This window comes from Eleginops maclovinus, chromosome 8 (genome assembly GCF_036324505.1).
Source record: "Eleginops maclovinus isolate JMC-PN-2008 ecotype Puerto Natales chromosome 8, JC_Emac_rtc_rv5, whole genome shotgun sequence".
Classification (NCBI taxonomy): domain Eukaryota; kingdom Metazoa; phylum Chordata; class Actinopteri; order Perciformes; family Eleginopidae; genus Eleginops; species Eleginops maclovinus.
This window is the reverse complement of record NC_086356.1, coordinates 13,643,609-13,663,195: the sequence shown is the minus strand read 5'-3', so window position 1 is coordinate 13,663,195 and position 19,587 is coordinate 13,643,609. Positions and strand designations below refer to the sequence as shown.

The window sequence follows — 19,587 nt, the reverse complement described above, 5'->3', positions numbered from 1 at the left end:
TGGGAATTTGCTCCTGAAGCTAAGACACCCTGCAGCATGATTGGTGATTATTGTGTAGCCCATTTTTGAGAAGTATATGTATCTAATTTAACATGATTGACTCAAATTCAGTTTGTCAGATGGGCCTAAAATCATGATAATAAGTGGAAACAATTGCTATACATTATAAAAATAACAGGAACCTGCTTGGTTTTTCACAACAATAAAACATAAAAATTGGTTATACTATATTTATTCAAAGATCTTACACAGACAGAGAACATATTGCCATTTAAAGTTACAAAGCATGCTGTAGAAGGTTACACTATTAATACACTAGACATGCAAATAATTTAGAGCTGGAAAGAAGAAAAGACAATGATTTGAAAATAAATAAATACAGTACCACAAATGAAAAATCCTTGAATAAGCCAGTGTAAAATACACAAAGCACGGAGGATACCTGATTTGATTCAGTCAACAATCCATCAGACGCCTATAAAAGGCTGAGCATACAAAGAAGGACAGAAAGAGTCTGTCTGGCTATTCTGACTCGACAGGATTCGACATAAACCCGTCCTAATATGCCCCATATGCCACAACAAGGTAAAGTGTAGTCAAATCTATAAAAAATGACTGTAAGATAATAATAATAATAATGATTAAAAAAAGAGTGCTTGTTTGACTTACAAGGTGAAACTGGCAGCCTTACATATACATGAAGCACATAAAAAAAGGTATTCAATTATCCTGTAGGTGTGTAAAATATCCATACGTGTACAGCCCATTTTCATCAACTAATAAACCAAGATCAATTGTCAAAAGTAGTTTTTTTTTCGCCGTGCAAAGAGACAGCTGTCCTGCAGAAGAGAGGCCAATCCTCTGTGTGGAATATTCCAGTGTCAGCGGCGCGCAAAACTGAATGGCGCAACCCACCAGGGAGGACTTTTTTTTTTAAACAAAGGCCTATAAATAACCTCATTGGCGGAATTCAACGCAAAATGTTCATCTTTGTTACACACAAACATAAAACCTTCTTCACTATTCTGTCTCCATTTGCACTGGGGGTTGGGATGTAGAAAGAAAGCAGGGTTGGACAGAGAGGAATGCTGTCTGCAGCCTCGTGACCTGCAAATGCGCGCACTTGGCAGCCCAGAGCAAGGAGTGGATAACAAGAAAAACAGGCCACCGACACACAGACTACATTAGTGTGTGTTCTCGTAGGCAAATACACACACCAGAGGGGAGTGCGTAAAACACGCTCACACACCAGAATGGAGTGCGTAAAGGGCACATTAGTGACGCACCTAAATACAACAATTCTAATTTGAACTCCTCTGCCGATTAAACGATAAAAATCGAATGTGTTTTAGTTAGTTTGTCCTGCTCTGTAGCCCTTGAAACCCCATTATCCTCCGGTCTTTGTCTGAAGCCATAGTGCACGTACGGTAGCCCCCTCCCCCGTGTTATTCCACTGCTGCAGAGGATTCCTGATGACCTAATATGGCAGTGTGGGGGAGCAACAACTCGCTTGAGCTCCCATGGCAACCGTCCAGAGCTCTCGGATTACATGCCGTTAGCAGGGTGAGGCAGCCCAGCAACACACAGGCTGATCACGCCATATTTATTAACGTTTCCTTCCTTTAAGTCTATTTGACTTCTTATAATACATACACCCGTAAAAAAAAACCACTCCTTTATAGGTCGTTTAAAACACTTCCTGTTGCATCACCGAGAAAAAAACGAAAGCTGCCTCTCTGAGCAGTCTACGAGCCTCTCCCAGTTATGGCGCAGCAACATTTTACAGCACAGCGCTCTCCTTTGTCTGTAAAGAAGCCATTTTGAGACAAGAGAACAGCAGAGAAACCATTGAGCAAGTTCAGCCTACATACCACCAAAACAGGTGTTTTTGGACAAGGCAAGCATTTTATATTTAGCAGATTTCTCTCCCATAAGATTCCTTTGCTCGTTTAAGACTTGGATTACGTTTTGAGTTCTAACTGTACATTTACAAATAATCTCAAAAATATGGGTTACAGTTATTTATTTTCTTACAAAAGTCAATATATTTTTGCTGAAAACGGTTTAACCACAATACACTATGGTGCAGGTTTTCTGTCCTGTATAATGACATACATTTAGTTAGACGTCTATTTTACAAACTGGCAAAATAAGTGAAATAGCTCAAAATCCATTACCTTTCAAAAACAACATTTCCTTGTGGTTAAACATGATGTAGCTCTGTAAGAAATGTCGAAATAGAAGAGGTTATACTTGACTGCAATCCTGTCTTCAAGGAGAGAGAGAGAGGAGATGGTTTGCATATTGCCCACACAGATGATGCTTGAAGATGCATATTCGCTGGCCGAGAGGCAATGCCTAGCGCTGATCAAAAAGTTTTCAAAAGAGCTCTCCTCTATCTTTCGTTGCTAATGGATTCCTTCCTTTTCAGGAGACGCTATCCCACCCCTTATTAATGCCATTATTAGAGGATCCGAAGATGGAGCTGAAAACGTTCCTCCTGTCCCTGCGTTTAGGCCTGTTAACTGCATTTCACCCAAGTGCTGAGGTAAATATTTTCACCATAAGAGTTTTCACCCCATCTGTTTACTCATAAGATTATTATTTTTCAACCGTTTTTAAAAAGGTAAAAAAAGAGGCTACCTGACTGGGCTTGTTAATACATTTAAATATACCCTTGATGCAAGGTCAAGCCGACGATTACACTTTGGACGCATTTGCTTCTTAAATGGCAATTGGACAGCACACACCTAATCATGCTTGACTTGTCTCCACAGCTGATGGAAGGGTGCAACACACATAAAGTCAACAGGGTTTTAAGCGTTGCTGTCGTGAGTGAAGTGTTTAAAGTCATTAATCAAAGAAAATAAGTTAACAATCAAATGTGAAGGCAGCACAATAAACTGTTTTGCAACAGGCCATTAGTTATAAATGGCCTGCTCTGCCATATGAGGAGCAATATATAAACTGGACTGTATGCTGTATTATCTATATGTCAGCATGCCAGTGAACATATTAAAAAACATTGTATAATAAAAATGCCAACATTTATGTGAGTAAATTGATAGCTCAATTGATACATTGACAGAAATACTTTTGATAACAGAAAAAGCATGCCTCACATTTTACATTAGCCTTCTTTTAAATTTTGATATAAAAAAATTGAACTTACTTATTGCTAAGCATATCCTACACAAGGCCATTAGTGCAATGCCAGACACATGATCACTTTAGTTCTGTGTTTTCACACTAAGTTAACATCTCCAAATATCATACAGCTGTTTATTCACAACATTTGGTTTCTTTTCACATAAGAAATATAAATAGTATTATATGGGTGTGCCATGACCTAGTTAAGACAAAGATGGATTCCAGGCAGAGGAAAAAAGGCTCAAGATGTCACAGGGTATTACATCCAGTACATAATCTTCCTTCTTCTCAATCCTTTAAAAGGAGGTATCATAGTTTTATCATAGTCCATGAGAGATGAGGAAATCAAGTGTAAGATCCCTTTGGAACAAAGGAAACCCATATAGGCCATTGAGTCCTGTTTTAGGAAAATGGCTGCCGATAGCGCTCGGCCCCCTCTCTCTGCTCTCTGTTGAAGGACTCCTGAGCCGTGCCTCTAATAGCAGACAGCTCGCCTGCTGCTGTGCTCTGATTGGCCCGCAAGAGCTGCCGCTGTTAACCAGCCAATTGCCCGATCACTGCAAAATCCCAAGCAATGTCAAACAAAATCCACTTTTGTCGATAATATAAGGCCCGCAAATGTAATTAAAAAATAAAAAGTTGTTCTGATAATGCAAATATAAGCTCCACGGGTGTTTAAGACTTGTTTCAAAGCCGTAACATACCACAACGGGTTGGCACTAGTTTGATGGTCTGGATTACAAACATCGACAGAACGTTACAAACCGCCGCATTCTAACGATTATAAACGACCGCCTCTCAACAACTTCAACATTTTATAGGCCTAAATCGAGTTATGTGTAAAACATCTCACTCTAGCAGTCATTCACCATCTCTACATCCGCGGAGTCCCCGTGTGTTTGTTTTCCTTAACAAATATAGTCCGATATGATTGAATTTCTCCACGACTTCCCCAAAACCTGCGACCAAATCCTTTTTATTGGCCCTTTAGTGTCAGTTGAAAAGATATTGCTCCTGTGTCTATCTTGTGTTTGCCATTTGGGTAAATACAGTCAGCAGATTCCACACAAAATGATTTAGAGGTTTAGAGACACACGATAGTTACAGGGCACATACTACTATACATGCATGCGAACGTTTTTGACTGTGACTTTATAAAATATCTGGGGTTTTTTTCGATTTCAATAACATTAAAAAATAACCCGTGAAAATACAAAATAAAACTCTGACGAAAGTGCGGCTAGCATCAGCGGTGGGCAAGCCTAGCGGTGTATTGTGGGAGAGACAGAAGCTACAGACCAGAGGCACACAATATGTGTTGGCTCTCGCCGAAAAGGAGGCAGTATTCTTCAAGCTAAATCATGTAATGTAAGCGGCGAAAGGAAAGAGGTTTCGTCTTTTCATCAATTAAAGAACAATCTCTCGACCGGAGGAACCATGTCCAAACCAGGGGAGAAATACAGATTGAACGAAGACCATGGCAGAAAGCAGAGTTCAAGTAAGCTTGTTCTTTTTTTCCTGTTTCTCCAGCCCTCCTAAAGCCTGTTTTCCGTAACTGGGATACACGCTAGATCCCGTTTCTCTCACTTACCTTAGGTTACCCCTACCACCAAAGTCATGCATCTGTAACGTTTGGCTGGTTTAAAGTGTTGGGGGCTGCTAACGGGACCGTGTTTAAGCGTTGCCTCACGATAGCTCTTCTCTCCCTGTCGCTGCCTGTCGTTTCAGGTTTGGCGAACGGCATGGACAGTCATCCCGGCTGCGGCTCGGCGGAGAAGCGGAGCCACCACTGGAGAAGTTACAAGTTGATCATCGACCCGGCGCTGAAGAAGGGATCCCACAAACTGTATCGCTACGATGGGCAGACTTTCAACATGAACGTAAGTGGACAGCATTTGACGCGGCGAAACGGCTACAATAGTAACCGAGTAGCCGACCTCCATGATTAGTTACAATGTGGTCTGTTTTGACCAGTGTGTTCCAGCATCTTGCACGGAGTTGTTCTTGTTCACTCACACTGGTTTGTCTGAAACTACTTTGCAACAAGTTATTGCCGTGTGAAGTTGTAGATTGGATGGATAACATCATGCGTCTCCCCCTCCACTCCTGCAGAACCCCGGGATGCCACCGGTGGACATGGTCCGAGACCCGAGGATCGGTCGTCTCTGGACTAAATACAAAGAGACCGACCTCCCGGTGCCGACATTTAAGGTATATTATCTGACAGAAAGCATCATGTCAGTTTTTCCTTGAGGAAAAGGGGGGCTGTCAAAAGTTCTAGACACACCCCCCTCACTTATCTTCGGGATGTCGGGGGAAATTATGATGTTGGAGGGGCTGTTAAAACCAAAATAACATGCACAATCTGATACGTGCAGCGGGCTTACTGGATCTGCATGTTAATCACAACTACTCTGGCACTACTCTGGCACTGTTGTTCTTATCTCAGCTGTCCGAAATTGCCACACATGGTACAACACGAAAGCACCTCTAACTCCTCTCATTCTTCTTCCAGATCGATGAGTGTTATATCGGCCCTGTGCCTCCGAAGGAGGTGACATTCGCCAGGCTGAACGACAACATCAGGGAAGGATTTCTTACCGACATGTGCAAAAAATTTGGAGAAATCGAGCAGGTCGAGATCTTGTACAATCCGAAGAATAAGAAGCACCTGGGGATTGCTAAAGTTGTTTTTGAGAACGTGAAATCCGCCAAAGTGGCGGTTCAGTCGCTTCACAAGACGTCTGTTATGGGAAACTTCATCCACGTGGAGCTGGACCCGAAAGGTAAACAGTGATTCAGCCAGTCTGATGAAAAGCTGCATAACCCACATTTTGCACGATCATGCCTGTTCTCTGCAGCTGGAGAAAACCACATTTATTAAAAAATGAATTGTTGCTATGCTTTTGAATTATTATGATAGCAGTCACGTGTGTAGTATGTTGTGGTGGGATAATTGAATTTCACTGAATGTAAGCAGGCTCCCACAAGACCAGCGCTGATGGTGCTGTGTACTCCCACTGTGCATAATTTCAGAGCTGTAAACAAACAAACAAAAAACAATCAGCCAGAGTTCTCTTCCTACTTAATTTACTACCTAAGTGAAATCTCTGAGACTTTAGCAAGTGTTTCAGTCATAAACACCTTTGAGATCATAAGATTATCCGTTTGCTTCTTGATAATGAACTACAGCAACTTTTAACTCCTTTAAGACAATAAAGTGCTTATTGTTTGAGTGGCAACCTCTGTTAATTTAATCAGCAAAATTCTGACTGATTTTAATGACAGTTTTTATTGCCTACACAAGTGCTTATTCTCTTGAAATGTATTTTTTCTCTTTATAGTTAAATATATTAAAACATGTTTGGTCCATTATATTACAGCATCAACTGCATGTATTACCACATAAACATGATTTATTCTGTTACATTTTTCTGTTTACCATTCACATATTGGCATTATTATATAATAGGTGCTTGGAAAGGTAACTGCATATAACTACAAATGTTTACATTTTGGCTAAGCTTTAGATTAGTTGGAGTAATAAAGCCTGCGGGCATTATGGCCTGCTTTATAGCTTTGGCATCATACCCACGCATGTTTACTAATCTGCAGGTGAGAATCGCCTCAGGTACTTCCAGCTCCTGATGAATGGCAGCTACACCCCACAGACCCTGCCTGTTGGAGGAGAGGAGGCCAGAGAAGTCTCCCCTCGCATCCTGGCAGAAGCCTTACTGGTAAATATTTGAATAACAATATGCATAATAAAAACATTTAGTGGTTTTGGTTAATTTGTTTGGACTTATTCAATGACATATTGTAGTGCATTCTACTGAATTGAAGTGTTGCTGAATAGAAAACAAGCTGACATCCTTATCTGTAATCCATGTTATCAGTGCAGCAGGTGGTGGAGTAGAGCAAAGGAAATGTTATCCAGAGCATTGCCTGTGGACTGAAATCACACAGCCACTGAAACATGCACTTTGGCCTCGTAGCACAACATCCCCAGGCATTGTGCCTAGATGCTCTTATTCACTGGCAGTTTTATAAAAAAAAGCAGGAGTACACTCACTAAGAATTAACATTTGGCAGAAATCGACCAAGTACTTGTCAAGAGTGCATGTATAGACAGCAGCTTTAAAGTAGCAACCTTAAGACATATTTCATGTGTTTGTTTTGATGGTAGTGGTTTTAGTGATGTGAATGTTTGCCGGTGCATACTGATTAATCCTGATGCCGTTTGTCTTCTCTAAGGCCTGCGAGCCCATCCGCAGGTTGTCGGAGAGCAGCGTGTCTGCTGTTAGGGAAGGGTTGCCACCCAGCAGCTCCACCACTCCTCTGTCCCAGGAGACGGGATACTCCAGCCTTAGGCAGGACACTCCCCAGTCCCAGGGAACCCCTCACACCCCACGCCAGACTGGCACGCCATTCTCTCAAGACTCCAATTTCTCCAGTCGGCAGTCCACTCCGGCGTACCAGTCAAGCCGCGCCGAGAGCTCCGGAGGTTACAAATCTCGCAGACACGAGAGTAAGTTCCAGGATGCGTACAACCGCAGACCGGAGAGGCCTAAGTACCGGAGCAACATGTACCGGAGTACGACGTCGGATCATGCTCCCTTCAAACAGCATCAACTCACCCCACCTGAACCTCCACCCTCAACCCCTTCCTTCACCTACACAGCGCCTCCCCCTGCTACGCCCAACTTCACGTCTGCCTTTTCGCCTTATCAGGCTCCTTTGCCCCCTGCGTTCCCCCCGTCAGAGCCTGCTTTCCATCACCCAGCCCAAAGGGAAGGGGAGTACCTCCGACCACCGCAGCCACCTCTCGCAGCTGCCACTGACTTTTTGCCTGCCAAGGAGAGGCCAGAAACTCCTCCAATCCCAGAGCCTCCGCCGGAGCCTGTTCCCCACCCGACCACCCCTCCTCCTCAAACACCAGAGCACTGCCCCTCACCTGGCTCCCCCACGCTTGACCTAGAGCGCAATAGCCTGGATTCTCGCATTGAGATGCTCCTCAAGGAGAAAAGGACAAAACTGCCGTTCCTGGAGGAGCGAGACTCGGACACTGAGGTGCGGATGGAGGGAAGTCCCATCTCCTCCTCGTCCTCTCAGCTATCCCCAATTCCCCCTTACACGAGCGGCTCCCAAGGGGGCCAGCAAAACTCCCGTCCCTGTAGCACAGGCCTGGAGGATATCAGCCCGACCCCACTGCCAGACTCGGAAGATGAAGAGCCAATTCCAGGAACTGCTTCCCTGATCAAGAGAATCAGTTCTCCTGTCCCTGAGAAGATGAGTAACAGTGACCTCAACGATAGACATTTTCGAGGCCACACTCCAACTGATAAAATGGAAACGGTAAGACCTGTTTTATTTGCATGAAATGTACATGTACATAAAAATAAATATATGCATATTTTCAGGTGTTAGGGTAAATTTCACTGGTGTAGCTCTAATGAGCTAGTATTGATAGCCTTTGTCAGTTGATAAAGACACGCTGCTGGTGTTTACTTACAGCTGTGACACAGGAAGTGAGGTCTTGTTTCAGGGCAGGTCGATTGTAGTAAACTTTCCCTTTTGTTTCATTTCTATTTATTATGCCTTGGAAAGGAAGCTCTGATCTCACAGCACAGTTATCTGTGTATGACGGCAAAACAAGGTGTTTGTGTCTTCAGTTAACCCACTGCTGTGTTTATTTGTTCTACAGTGTGTGTATATAGGATCTTTGTTTATATTAATAATAACTAGTGTAGTGAAACACTTCTCTTTGTTAAGATAGTCGTAAGAAGCCTAGTCTGTAAATATGTGTATGAGAAGCTCAAATTCCCATCAGCTGCAGGTAAAAAAGTTGTCACAAGTTATGAAGTTTATTTTTTACACAACTCTCAACCTTACAAATACCATCACATTGATAAGAAGCTGCTTTTCTTGTTTTAAAGTCGTAGTAACACCATCTGGCCTGTGAAGTTGTATGTCTCCACTTTGTGTTGGGTTTTGAAAGGAGAAATAAGAGCAGTGCTCTGCTGTTTGAGAATTAGTGCTCTTGTTTCCTCTTTCGAACACTAACCACAGACTCACACAGAGGGAAACACAGTTTGGCAGTTAGCCCCATTCAACACCACACTTCCTGGTTCTGCAGAGCCTGACAGTCAGGATTGGCTACAGCGTCTCATGTCTCACATTTCTAGTTATCACAAAGCAAGCATGGCAGACAAATCATTTGGATAACATCGCCACTCCTATGCTGAGTTTACTCTGCTTATTTTTTTGTGAAATGAACAGCAGGAAATAGAGTAAAATGCTGATGTGTTCAATGGTACAAGTGTTGCATTCACATCATCAACTTTGATTTAGGAATGAATAGTTTGATCACGAGGGCAAGCAGCTCTCTTTGGAAACAAAGTGACCAACAGTGGGTCAGCCATGTTTGACTGCTAGTTGGAAAATACTAAACTTTGAACTCATAACAGCACCTAAATAAATGTGTGCTCTTATCTTGAATGAATTACTGATCAATCCTAAGGCCTGCTAAACTAAATGTAAGTTTGAGTTGTAGGTTAGCTTTGATCAGGATAACATTCAAAGTTATTTTATGGCTGCTTGCATTTAAACATATTGTATTATTTATTATTATTTTACCTTACTTATTATTATTATTAAGTGAGGTATCCAAGAAAAAAATTGCTTTGGTATGATTACTAGGCTAAATCTCCAGTATTATATAATGACCAGTTTAAGGACATTTCTAACTATACCCTTTAAATGAAGTTAAAGCTTAAGGGGCAGTTTGACAAAACAATGTTGTCTCAAGGTCCACTTAGTAATTTATTTCAGAGCTTTCAAAGCCTTATCTCAAGGTCTTCAAAGCAGGATTCGTACAAAGTCTTGAACGTTTTCAAGGTTGGGAGAATGGTAGATTTTCAATATCAACTTGTGTTTCATCAATACAACTTTTGAACTAAACTTAAAATATTCCTAATTTGAAATGAAGCAATCCTGTTGTCATATGTATTTGTTGTCTCCTGGCAGACCCTAACCCTAAATGAGAAAATAAAAGAACTGAATCATGTGCCATGAGAACTTGACTTCCAATGTAAACAATAGGGATAATATAATAATTTGTTTCTCATGATCCTTTTTAGAATTGTTCTACAGATTTGCTGTATTTGCTGTTAAATGCAAACTGGTACTGTATTTTAAATGACTTTTCTTTGACACAATTTAAGATTTAAAACAAAAGGAACTTATTTTCCTGTTTTCATTCAAAGCTATTAAAGCCATCTGTATCCCTTAGCCGGGAATTTAATAATCATGACCAAAACATGCAATGTTAACTTGAACAGCTGGGAAAATACACAAAGTCTCTATATACATTGATTGCTGTGGGTATAAATAAAGAAGGTGTCCTTTTTAAAATGCATGAGTTTTACTCTTTGAAAACTGTACAAACACTATCAAAAGTGGACGCCGGTGGCTGTGGTCAACTAAATAGATTTTACCCTTGCATAGTGCTGACAGGCTTTCTCTTTCCACACAGGGTCACCAGTCGTCAGGAGAAGACATGGAGATCTCTGATGATGAGATGCCGGGGACACCCATCGACGGTGCGGAATGTGGCAAAGGCATCGTCATGAACTCTGCAGTGTCAGAAATGCAGACTATCTCCCTTCCTCCGCCCGGCTTCCCCCCTCTCCCGCACCAGTCCGGATACCAACTCTCCCATCACCACCTGGCCCCTCACTCTGCCGTCCCGGGACACCCTCACCTCACCGGTGTGCCTCACCACATGCTGCACCCCATGGGTCCTTTCGCTCACAGCATGATGCCGCTATTGCAGATGGATCTGATGAACTGCCTGCGGTGGGAGCAGTGGAGCACCGTTCCCATGTCCTTCCAGATGCAGCAACAGATGCTGAGTCGCATGGCTCAGACCCGAGGGCCCTTTCCTTATCCACACTATATGGACAGTGGGGCTACGGGGCCGTACGCTGCGCCCTACGTGCCTCTGTCTATGGGTGCTACACCTGCTGGCGGTGCAGCTGCAGCGGCAGCAGCAGCAGCAGCGGCAGCAGCAGCAGCGGCGGCACCCGGACAGGATTGGCAGAATCCCAGTATACCAAAGTTTAACCCTACTGTTCCTCCTCCTGGATATGATTCTAAAAAGGAGGATCCCCACAAAGCCACTGTTGACGGTGTGCTGTTGGTCATTGTCAAGGAGCTCAAGGCCATCATGAAGAGGGACCTCAACCGAAAAATGGTGGAGGTGGTGGCTTTCAGAGCCTTTGATGACTGGTGGGAAAAGAAGGAGCACTCGGCAAAGGTACGTTTTTCATTTCACTTTAGATTTCATAAAGAATCAAACAGAGCCGCATGTGTGTGTGGGGAAAGCATACTTAAATAAATAGGTTAAACAGACTGATCATGTCTAGGTGTCGACTGATGATTGTTTTCATTATCGATTAATCATACAATATTTCTTCTGTTAATTTGCTAATTTATTAGTTGACTAATCGATAGAGATCTTATATAAATGATAAATAATGTTAAAAAACGTTCTATGTATTTTAGCTTTGGTTAAGTACTATTCAATTAAATCTACACCTGAAAGAATTTAATGAATGAACAATAATGCAAAAACAGTTTTGAAAGTTGCTTGTATACTGTAGAATAGTTTAAAAAAAAAGCTAATGTTGTAAACACATTTTGATTTTGTCACTCTGATCAACGAGTGTTAAAAAAAATTACTCAGTTAATCAAGTAAACTAACAATGATTTTTGTAATCGATTGACATTTTTAAGGGTAAAATTATAAATATTCACTGGTTTCAGATTCTTACATGGGAGGCTTTCTTGCACTTAGCCCTTTAAAAATCTTATCAAAATGTTTTCCTGGCTTTATTATCCTTAAAATGGGAAAATAATTGACTGATTTAAGTGATGATGTAAATAATCACTAGCTGAATTTACATGAAGCAGCAAGTGTTACATTACATTGACCTGGGGGCCATTTTCCCGTATAATAGGTTGTTGATACCATTACTACCCAGCTTTATGTATCATATTTTCCCCCAGGTATCATTGACTCCAGTGAAGGGTGCAGAGGGGAAGGAGGAAGAAAGACCCAAACCCAAAGAGACGATGGGTTCAAGTCTGCTGGAGAACTGGAACAAGGGCGAGGGACTGGGCTACGAGGGAATGGGCCTGGGAATCAGTTTACGAGGGGCCATCCGCCTGCCCTCCTTCAAGGTAAGCCTGAAATGTGTCTTCTAGTAAAAAAGGGAAAGAGGGAGGCTCCTTTTTTACCCCACCAGTTGCACTGCTGGTGTTTAATGGTTGCATGTTGTGTTAAGGTGAAGAGGAAAGACCCGCCTGACGCTGCCGGAGCAGGAGACAACAAGCGAGCCCGACCCTCCACTCCAGTGGATGACGAGCTGGAGGATGAAGGTGACTCTCTCTTTGGTTTTTACACTCCCACTCAATTTTATATTATAACAATCTGCAGTAACTAATTTATCTTGTGTTGTATTTTATTCAGACCGGGATCGAGACCCAGCCGAGCTCCCCAACGATGATTCCAAACTGGACGCCGATGCTGCATCAGCGAAGAGAAGGCACTCGAGGCCACTTGAGCTGGACAGCGAGGGAGAGGAGGAGCTGGACACCTCAGGGAAGGAAGAGGAGTCATTGTCTGACAGGGAGGAGGAGCCTGAGGAAACTCAGGATGGACTTTTGTCAGGCAAAGTAAGTCGTTATATTAGCTTTAACTGTGTATGTGTTGGATTGTTCACATTGTGTAAATTACATATTTGTGCGTTTGGTCATCACTGTGATATGTGACCGTATTTCAGGAGAGTGGCGATGAGGAGGGGGATGATGAAGACTCTTCCAGTGAGAGCACCTCAGATTCGTCTGATGACGGTACGTTAAATATAACTGCAACAGTTGGTGGTTTTATTCTCTCCTGTGTGCTTCCTGTAAATCCTGATTTCTTCTCCCTGATTCTTCCAGAAGCCGAGAGCTCAGCTTCCTCCAAGGCCAGCTCCGACTCCTCAGCAGAAAGTGCAGACTCCTCTGAGTACGAGTTAAGCTCAGAAGAGGAGGAGGATGAGGAGGAAGAAGGGGATGAGGCTATGGTGGCACGAGATTTGGAGGCTAAAGGCAAAGGGACCTCTTCGTCCTCTTCAGCCTCATCAACATCGTCGTCTGATGAAGAGGAGAAGGCAAAGAACAAGGCACCCAGCTCTCCTTTGGAGCTGCTCTCAGAAGAAAAGGAGGACCGGAGGAGCAGGGAGGAGATAAGCAGTAAAGTCAAACGCAGACCTCCCAGTCCTGAGGAGGAGGTGACGGAGGACCTGAAGCCGCCATCACCCAAAGGCCTCCCAGGTGAGCATCTGCTGCATTATTCAGCATGTGTTCTTTAAAAAAAAAAATATCTATGAAGTTGATGTAAAATGAAATTATTATCTTTTCTTGTAGTCAAACAGCGAGACCTTCCCGTAGTGAAGTCTGAACCTCAGGAGCCTGTACCAAACCTTCGGCCCCCGACTCCCACCGGCGCCCTGCCCGACAGCGTCCAGGAGACGAAAGCCAAAGGTAAAGCAGAGCCGGAGGAAGTACGCTGCACCCCCGGTAAATTAACCCCATGCCACGTAGATGCTAACCGACCCCTCCCCAAATCTGTCTCCGCATCTTTAATGCACCTCCCTCTCCCTCCTCACCTGGCAGTAGAAAGTCGTTCCCTCCTCCACCCTCCCCCTGGTCCCCTCCCTGACTTCCCTCAGCGGCCCAGGCTCCCCACAGACGAGGATCTCCCCCGCACGCCGGGTAGGGACCTCATGGAGCGTGCCCGAAGTCTGGGCAAGTCCCAGAGCACGGACACGGTGCCCAACACTCCCGGCAGTGACGCCCCTCTGACGGGCAGCAGCCTGTTGCTCAGCTCCCCTCACATCCCTGGTAGTCCCTTCTCCTACCCTGCACAATCCCCCGTCCTTAGTGCTGGAGTCCCCCGCACTCCAGGAAGAGATTTAACCTTCACCCCTGTCTTCCCTGACCCCACAGCACTGACTTTCAATAGGAAAATATCCTCTGAGAGCCTGGACGACAGACCCGTTTTTAAGGAGCCACCTGTCAGCGCCCTGCCTAACCTATCGGCAGAGCACTCAGCCAGCGTCCCTGAAGATCTGCCCGCTGGTCTCACTGTGGACATCCCTGTGCCATCAGACACTGCAACCTCAAAGAGGAAACCTGGGCGACCAAAAGGCAAAAAGACCGTCTCTGCGGCCGATGAGTTGTCAAATGAGTCAGATTCTCTGCCTCACGACGCAGATCTAGAAGATCTATCCACACAAACGATCACTGCCCACTCCCCTGGCCTGAATTTCCGGGAAGAAGATGTGAAGCCTGAGACAGTCCTGCCTTCCACAGAAAGCTTCTACGAAGAAAAACCACCGATGGTTGTGAAACCTACGAGAAGGGTGCGACGACGCTGGGAGGAGCTGCTTCTGTTGGGCAGCTTGTCCCCCGTCACCTCGCCTCCCCGGCCGTACTTCAGCCCACGCTCCGAGTTTGAGGAGATGACCATCCTGTACGACATCTGGAATGAAGGCATAGATGAAGAAGACATACGGCTCCTGCAGATCACTTACGACAAGATGCTCCAGCAGGATAACGGCAACGACTGGCTCAACGACACGCTCTGGGTCAACCATCCTTATATCCTTTACTGCTATTGGTTTGTTTGATTCACCACAAATGTTGATATTAATAACATTAATCTATATTTTTTATTTAATTTCAAAATTACAAAGTGCTCAAAAAATCATAACAAAAAAAGTCCAGCTAAATGACACAAACATTTACAAAAGGTTCATTATTTTCTTTTTTTAAAAGTTGCTTATTAGTGTGTTTCACATAGCAGCCCCCTCTGGTGGTTGAAAGTAAGAACTCTTTTTCTGCTATTGAATATCTGTCGAGCCTTCTCGTTAGGTATCTCAGCTGTGCTCTGAGGCCTTCTTTTCAAGTTTCTTCCTTGACTTCCCTGCACCTACCAACGTCCCGAGAATAAAGAAGAAGAGAAGAGACGACGGCATGAGGGATCACATGACCGGCTGCGCCCGAAGTGAGGGATACTACAAGATCGACAAGAAGGACAAGATCAAGTACCTTCAGAGCACAAAGCTGCAGTATGAGGAGCCGCCGTTCGACACACAGGTGAAAACAGACTGGAAACCCCTTAGAGGCATGCATGTCAACCTGCTGTGGGTGACCGTATCTGACGCTCCTTCTCTCTGCAGGGGATGAGTATTCCTGCACAGGTTCATGCCTCTACCAGAGCTGGCTCTGAGCGACGGTCCGAGCAGCGACGCCTGCTGTCCTCGTTCGCATGTGACAGCGACCTTCTGAAGTTCAACCAGCTGAAGGTAAACACTGTAATATGAACTTTACTCCAGTGGGCAGTTTAGTTCACTCTAATGTTTATGTATACAAATAAAGGAAAATAAGACAGACTTAACTTAACTGACACTTTGCTCTTTCCTTCAGTTCCGTAAAAAGAAGATACGATTCTGCCGGTCACACATCCACGACTGGGGTCTGTTTGCCTTGGAGCCCATCGCTGCTGATGAAATGGTGATCGAGTACGTGGGACAAAACATCCGACAGGTGAGAGGCTTGTTTGTAGTGGGGTTCATTGACAATGATTAACAATGGTTTTATTTTTTACAAATATTTACAGACAATTCTTTTTCATTATCCATAGATCTGCTGATTATTTTCTAGATTTGTTCTTCATTACATAAAATGTTTAATCCTTTGGTAAAAAGCCCATCCTAGTTTCTCAGATCAAGGTGATGTCTTTTTAAATGACTTGTTTTGCCAGTTGAGAACTCAGTTTAATAGGAAAACAAATAGAAAAGCAGGAAGACTTCATATTTCAGCGGCTAAAAAACAATTTTTTTTGCCACATTTAAAGAAACATACTATACTTTAATTCATGGATTCTCAAATAAGGTGGATATTTTTTTGATTTTGATATTGCGTCTCTGACTCAATCGTGTTTTATTAGCCAAAATAAATATTATTAAGTGTCCTTTTAAGCAGTCAGACTTTTAACAAAAGTGTCAATCATTCATTTTCAGGTGATTGCGGACATGCGGGAGAAGCGCTATGAGGAGGAGGGCATCGGGAGCAGCTACATGTTCCGCGTCGACCACGACACCATCATAGATGCTACCAAGTGTGGCAACTTCGCCCGCTTCATCAACCACAGCTGCAATGTAAGAAACATCCTCATCCTTTTCATAAAAGTTCAACATCACATATATGATGCAATCTAATCAAATGAATGATGTGTTTTCTTTCAGCCCAATTGTTACGCGAAGGTCATTACTGTGGAAGCTCAAAAGAAGATTGTGATCTACTCCAGGCAGGCCATAAATGTCAACGAGGAGATCACCTACGACTATAAGTTCCCCATCGAGGACGAGAAGATCCCCTGTTTGTGTGGGGCAGAGAACTGCAGGGGAACACTGAATTAACGTCCATGTGAGGTCAATCTTCCCCAGGGTGTGAAAGTGCTGTCCTTTAATTTCAAGGTCCTCAGACTCCGGACAAGGAGGAACTGAAGAGGGAATGTTTTGCTTTGGAGAAGAAACCTGCAAGTCATTTGTCTCTTCAGAGATTAAACTCTAGATTGTTTACGATTTATGGTGCTCTTGAAATGAAAAACGCATCGTTTTTTATGTCAAACTTTCTCAAACACTTGACTTGCTGGTACAGCATTTTCTCCTCTCTACGTCACACAGTATTTCAGCATGACATCCTTCCACATCCGGCGCTCGTTTGTACAGTTTTACACATTTTTTTCCTTCTCATTTTTCTCACAAGCTTAACATACACCACACATGGTACATGAAATCAACAGCACATGTTCAGCTGCTACCTAACACTGTTAAGACGCACAAGCCCACCAGGAAAACTCCTCTTCTGTCTGAGGACGAGGTCGGGCACCTGAGCAGATGGGATGACCGCTCCCCAGCTTTCTCGCTCCTACCTCCTCTGCACCAGTTTTTTGGACAATCCTGCCACAAAATCTGGAATAAATCTGGAATATTTGGATATCATGCCTGCCTTTACCAGCCAATTGTGGATCATGCTGCTTCCTATTAGTTTATGCAAAAACAAGTCAAAGATGACATGCAAAAATGTATTAATGATATTCCAGTGTTTTCCAGTTTTATTTAGGTAGTTCCCCTCTTGTTTGTTCTTCAAGGACACTATGTGTGTGTGCGCGTGTGTGTGTGAGAATTTATCGTGATAGCTTAAAGTGTGTGAATGTGAGTGTACGTGCACTGCCCCCTGTAGGTCGCAGAGTAGAAGGCTGCCCAATCCTGCAGAGCAAAACAAAACTAATATTTAAACAATTCCTGTCAACATCCACTGGGAAGCGTTTATAAAATTCTTCCTAAACTAAGTTTTCAGCGTGTGAAGAAATATAATACGAAATCAAGTGCCATATGAATGTGTAACCGTCTTTGTTTAACCTGAGCAGGAGGGTGAAGGACATACAAGTCTTTACCTGGAGCTGTGTTAACGTGCATGTGCAAAGAATTGCTGCCTATTTTTACACCGCCGAGGTGTTAGATGATGATGTTTTACGTGGGATGACCGTCTCATTTCGTTGTCCTCTTCAACTACAACACTTATTTCTCCAGCAGTGTTCAATGTTTCCTGCGAAACTGAAGTGTTTCTACGACCCAGCAGAGCTCCTGCCGGTACTTTCTTTATAAGTCATTAAGATAAGAAAACTATTTGTGAATACACTCAAAGCTTGCACTTCTGCTTAGCATCCCCTCAGCCAATCATTTCCCCCCTCAAGACCAAGTCAAGTCATTGCTTTTCATTCGGTTTATAGAGATTTTCTTTTTTCACCAGTGATGTTTATATTGTATATGATACTACTTGTACAGAAGATCTAAAGCTTTTTTTTATCTACACAGGGGAAACACTTTTAAGATGCATCTTTCTCTCTTTTTTTTTTAACAAAAGACTGAGTATTTAAAAATATTTTCAGGGATCTGTAAAAGGAATCGGAGGGTTTAAAGAGGCTGTTTATTTAAAAAAAAAAAGGTCCACTGTGTACAGGAAAAGTTTCCATCTCCCTTTTTGAAAGATTGTTTCTTGTGGAAACGTCTTCATTTTTTTGCTTATTTGCTTTGTAATCCTAAAATGTGTAAATACTGTTACTGTGAATACTATATAAATATATATATATTTTTGTTCCCCGGGATTTGCTACTCAACTCAGATATCTATGTATCATATGAGGTGAGCAATGAGCTGGTAGCAGGAAATTCAGCTTGTGTCAAGCTTTTTTTTTATTTTCTGTTTGTAAATTCTATGAAATGTTGTTTGCGGTGTGGAGAAAAAAACAATAGGTGCAGAATTGGCATGGGAAGAGGATTGAAGCATCAGCCAGTTTCTCATGTCTATTTATTACACAACAAATGTATGAAAAAGGAAAAATGGAAATAAAGCAATTTTGCATATATCCATTAACAGTGGTTGTTTTTAATGGGGAAGGAGTAATAAATATGTGAAAAACAAACTTGCTATACATGGACTTTATGTATTGATAGATAGCAATCTGAAGGAAACCCTGACAGTCATAGTGATGATGATTTTTCATACATGTAAGCAGGGGCAAAACTCAACCCCGGCACATAGGCCCACTGTAAAATAAATATGCAAAAAGTCACTTTTTAAATATACAACAGGTAAAATAAGTATTTAACACGTCACAACTTTTTGCGGTAAATATTTTTCTAAAGCTGCTATTCCCATACATTTTTACCAGATGTTAACAACCCATGCAATCTACACATGCAAATAAGTTCAGAAATTAAGTTGTGTGAAATAAAATGGAATAACACAGGGAAAACATATTGATAACACTTACTCAAATGGATTTAATACATCGTACAAAAGCCTTGTAATGACAGCTTTAAGACGCCTCCTGCATGGAGAAACTACTCTCATGCATTGCTCAGGTGGGATTTTGGCCCGTTCTTACACATAAACAGTCATAGTTGAAAAAGTTCATTTTTGGACTCATCTGACCAGAGTATATTCTCCCAGTATTTCACAGGCTTGTCTAAATGTTGTGCAGCAACCTTTAAAAAAGCTTCAACATGCTTTTCCTCAGCAATGTAGTCAAGTGGGTTAGTGTGCATCACTGACCACAGCTGCAATGTAAGAAACATCCTCATCCTTTTCATAAAAGCTTCAACATCACATATATGATGCAATCTAATCAAATGAATGATGTGTTTTCTTTCAGCCCAATTGTTACATGAAGGTCATCACTGTGGAACTCAAAAGAAAATTGTGATCACCTTTTTTTCATGTGTTAAATTTTTTTTCTTGGTGTCATTCCATTTTATTA

At 42.7% G+C, this 19,587-nt stretch overlaps 1 protein-coding gene across 7 annotated transcripts; it reads left to right on the top strand.

The window, feature by feature from the left end:
• Positions 1 to 1,684: 1,684 nt before the first annotated feature.
• setd1ba (SET domain containing 1B, histone lysine methyltransferase a) lies at positions 1,685 to 18,693 on the top strand. 7 transcript variants are annotated; one of them, XM_063889330.1, is made up of 20 exons: positions 1,685 to 1,897; positions 2,432 to 4,648; positions 4,879 to 5,030; positions 5,263 to 5,361; positions 5,666 to 5,936; positions 6,766 to 6,887; positions 7,405 to 8,505; positions 10,685 to 11,467; positions 12,220 to 12,393; positions 12,498 to 12,591; positions 12,683 to 12,888; positions 12,996 to 13,065; positions 13,156 to 13,530; positions 13,624 to 13,740; positions 13,876 to 14,859; positions 15,191 to 15,357; positions 15,441 to 15,566; positions 15,688 to 15,807; positions 16,284 to 16,421; positions 16,509 to 18,693. In XM_063889330.1, exons 2-20 carry the CDS (start codon positions 4,588 to 4,590, stop codon positions 16,680 to 16,682), a joined length of 5,334 nt encoding a protein of 1,777 aa, XP_063745400.1. In that variant the 5' UTR covers positions 1,685 to 1,897; positions 2,432 to 4,587; the 3' UTR covers positions 16,683 to 18,693. The 7 variants fall into 7 exon arrangements, with proteins under 7 accessions (XP_063745400.1, XP_063745398.1, XP_063745396.1 ...); XM_063889328.1 differs by having other exon boundaries at positions 13,624 to 14,100; positions 14,206 to 14,859; XM_063889326.1 differs by having other exon boundaries at positions 1,686 to 1,897; positions 2,432 to 2,548; positions 2,778 to 4,648; positions 13,624 to 14,859.
• Positions 18,694 to 19,587: the final 894 nt, after the last annotated feature.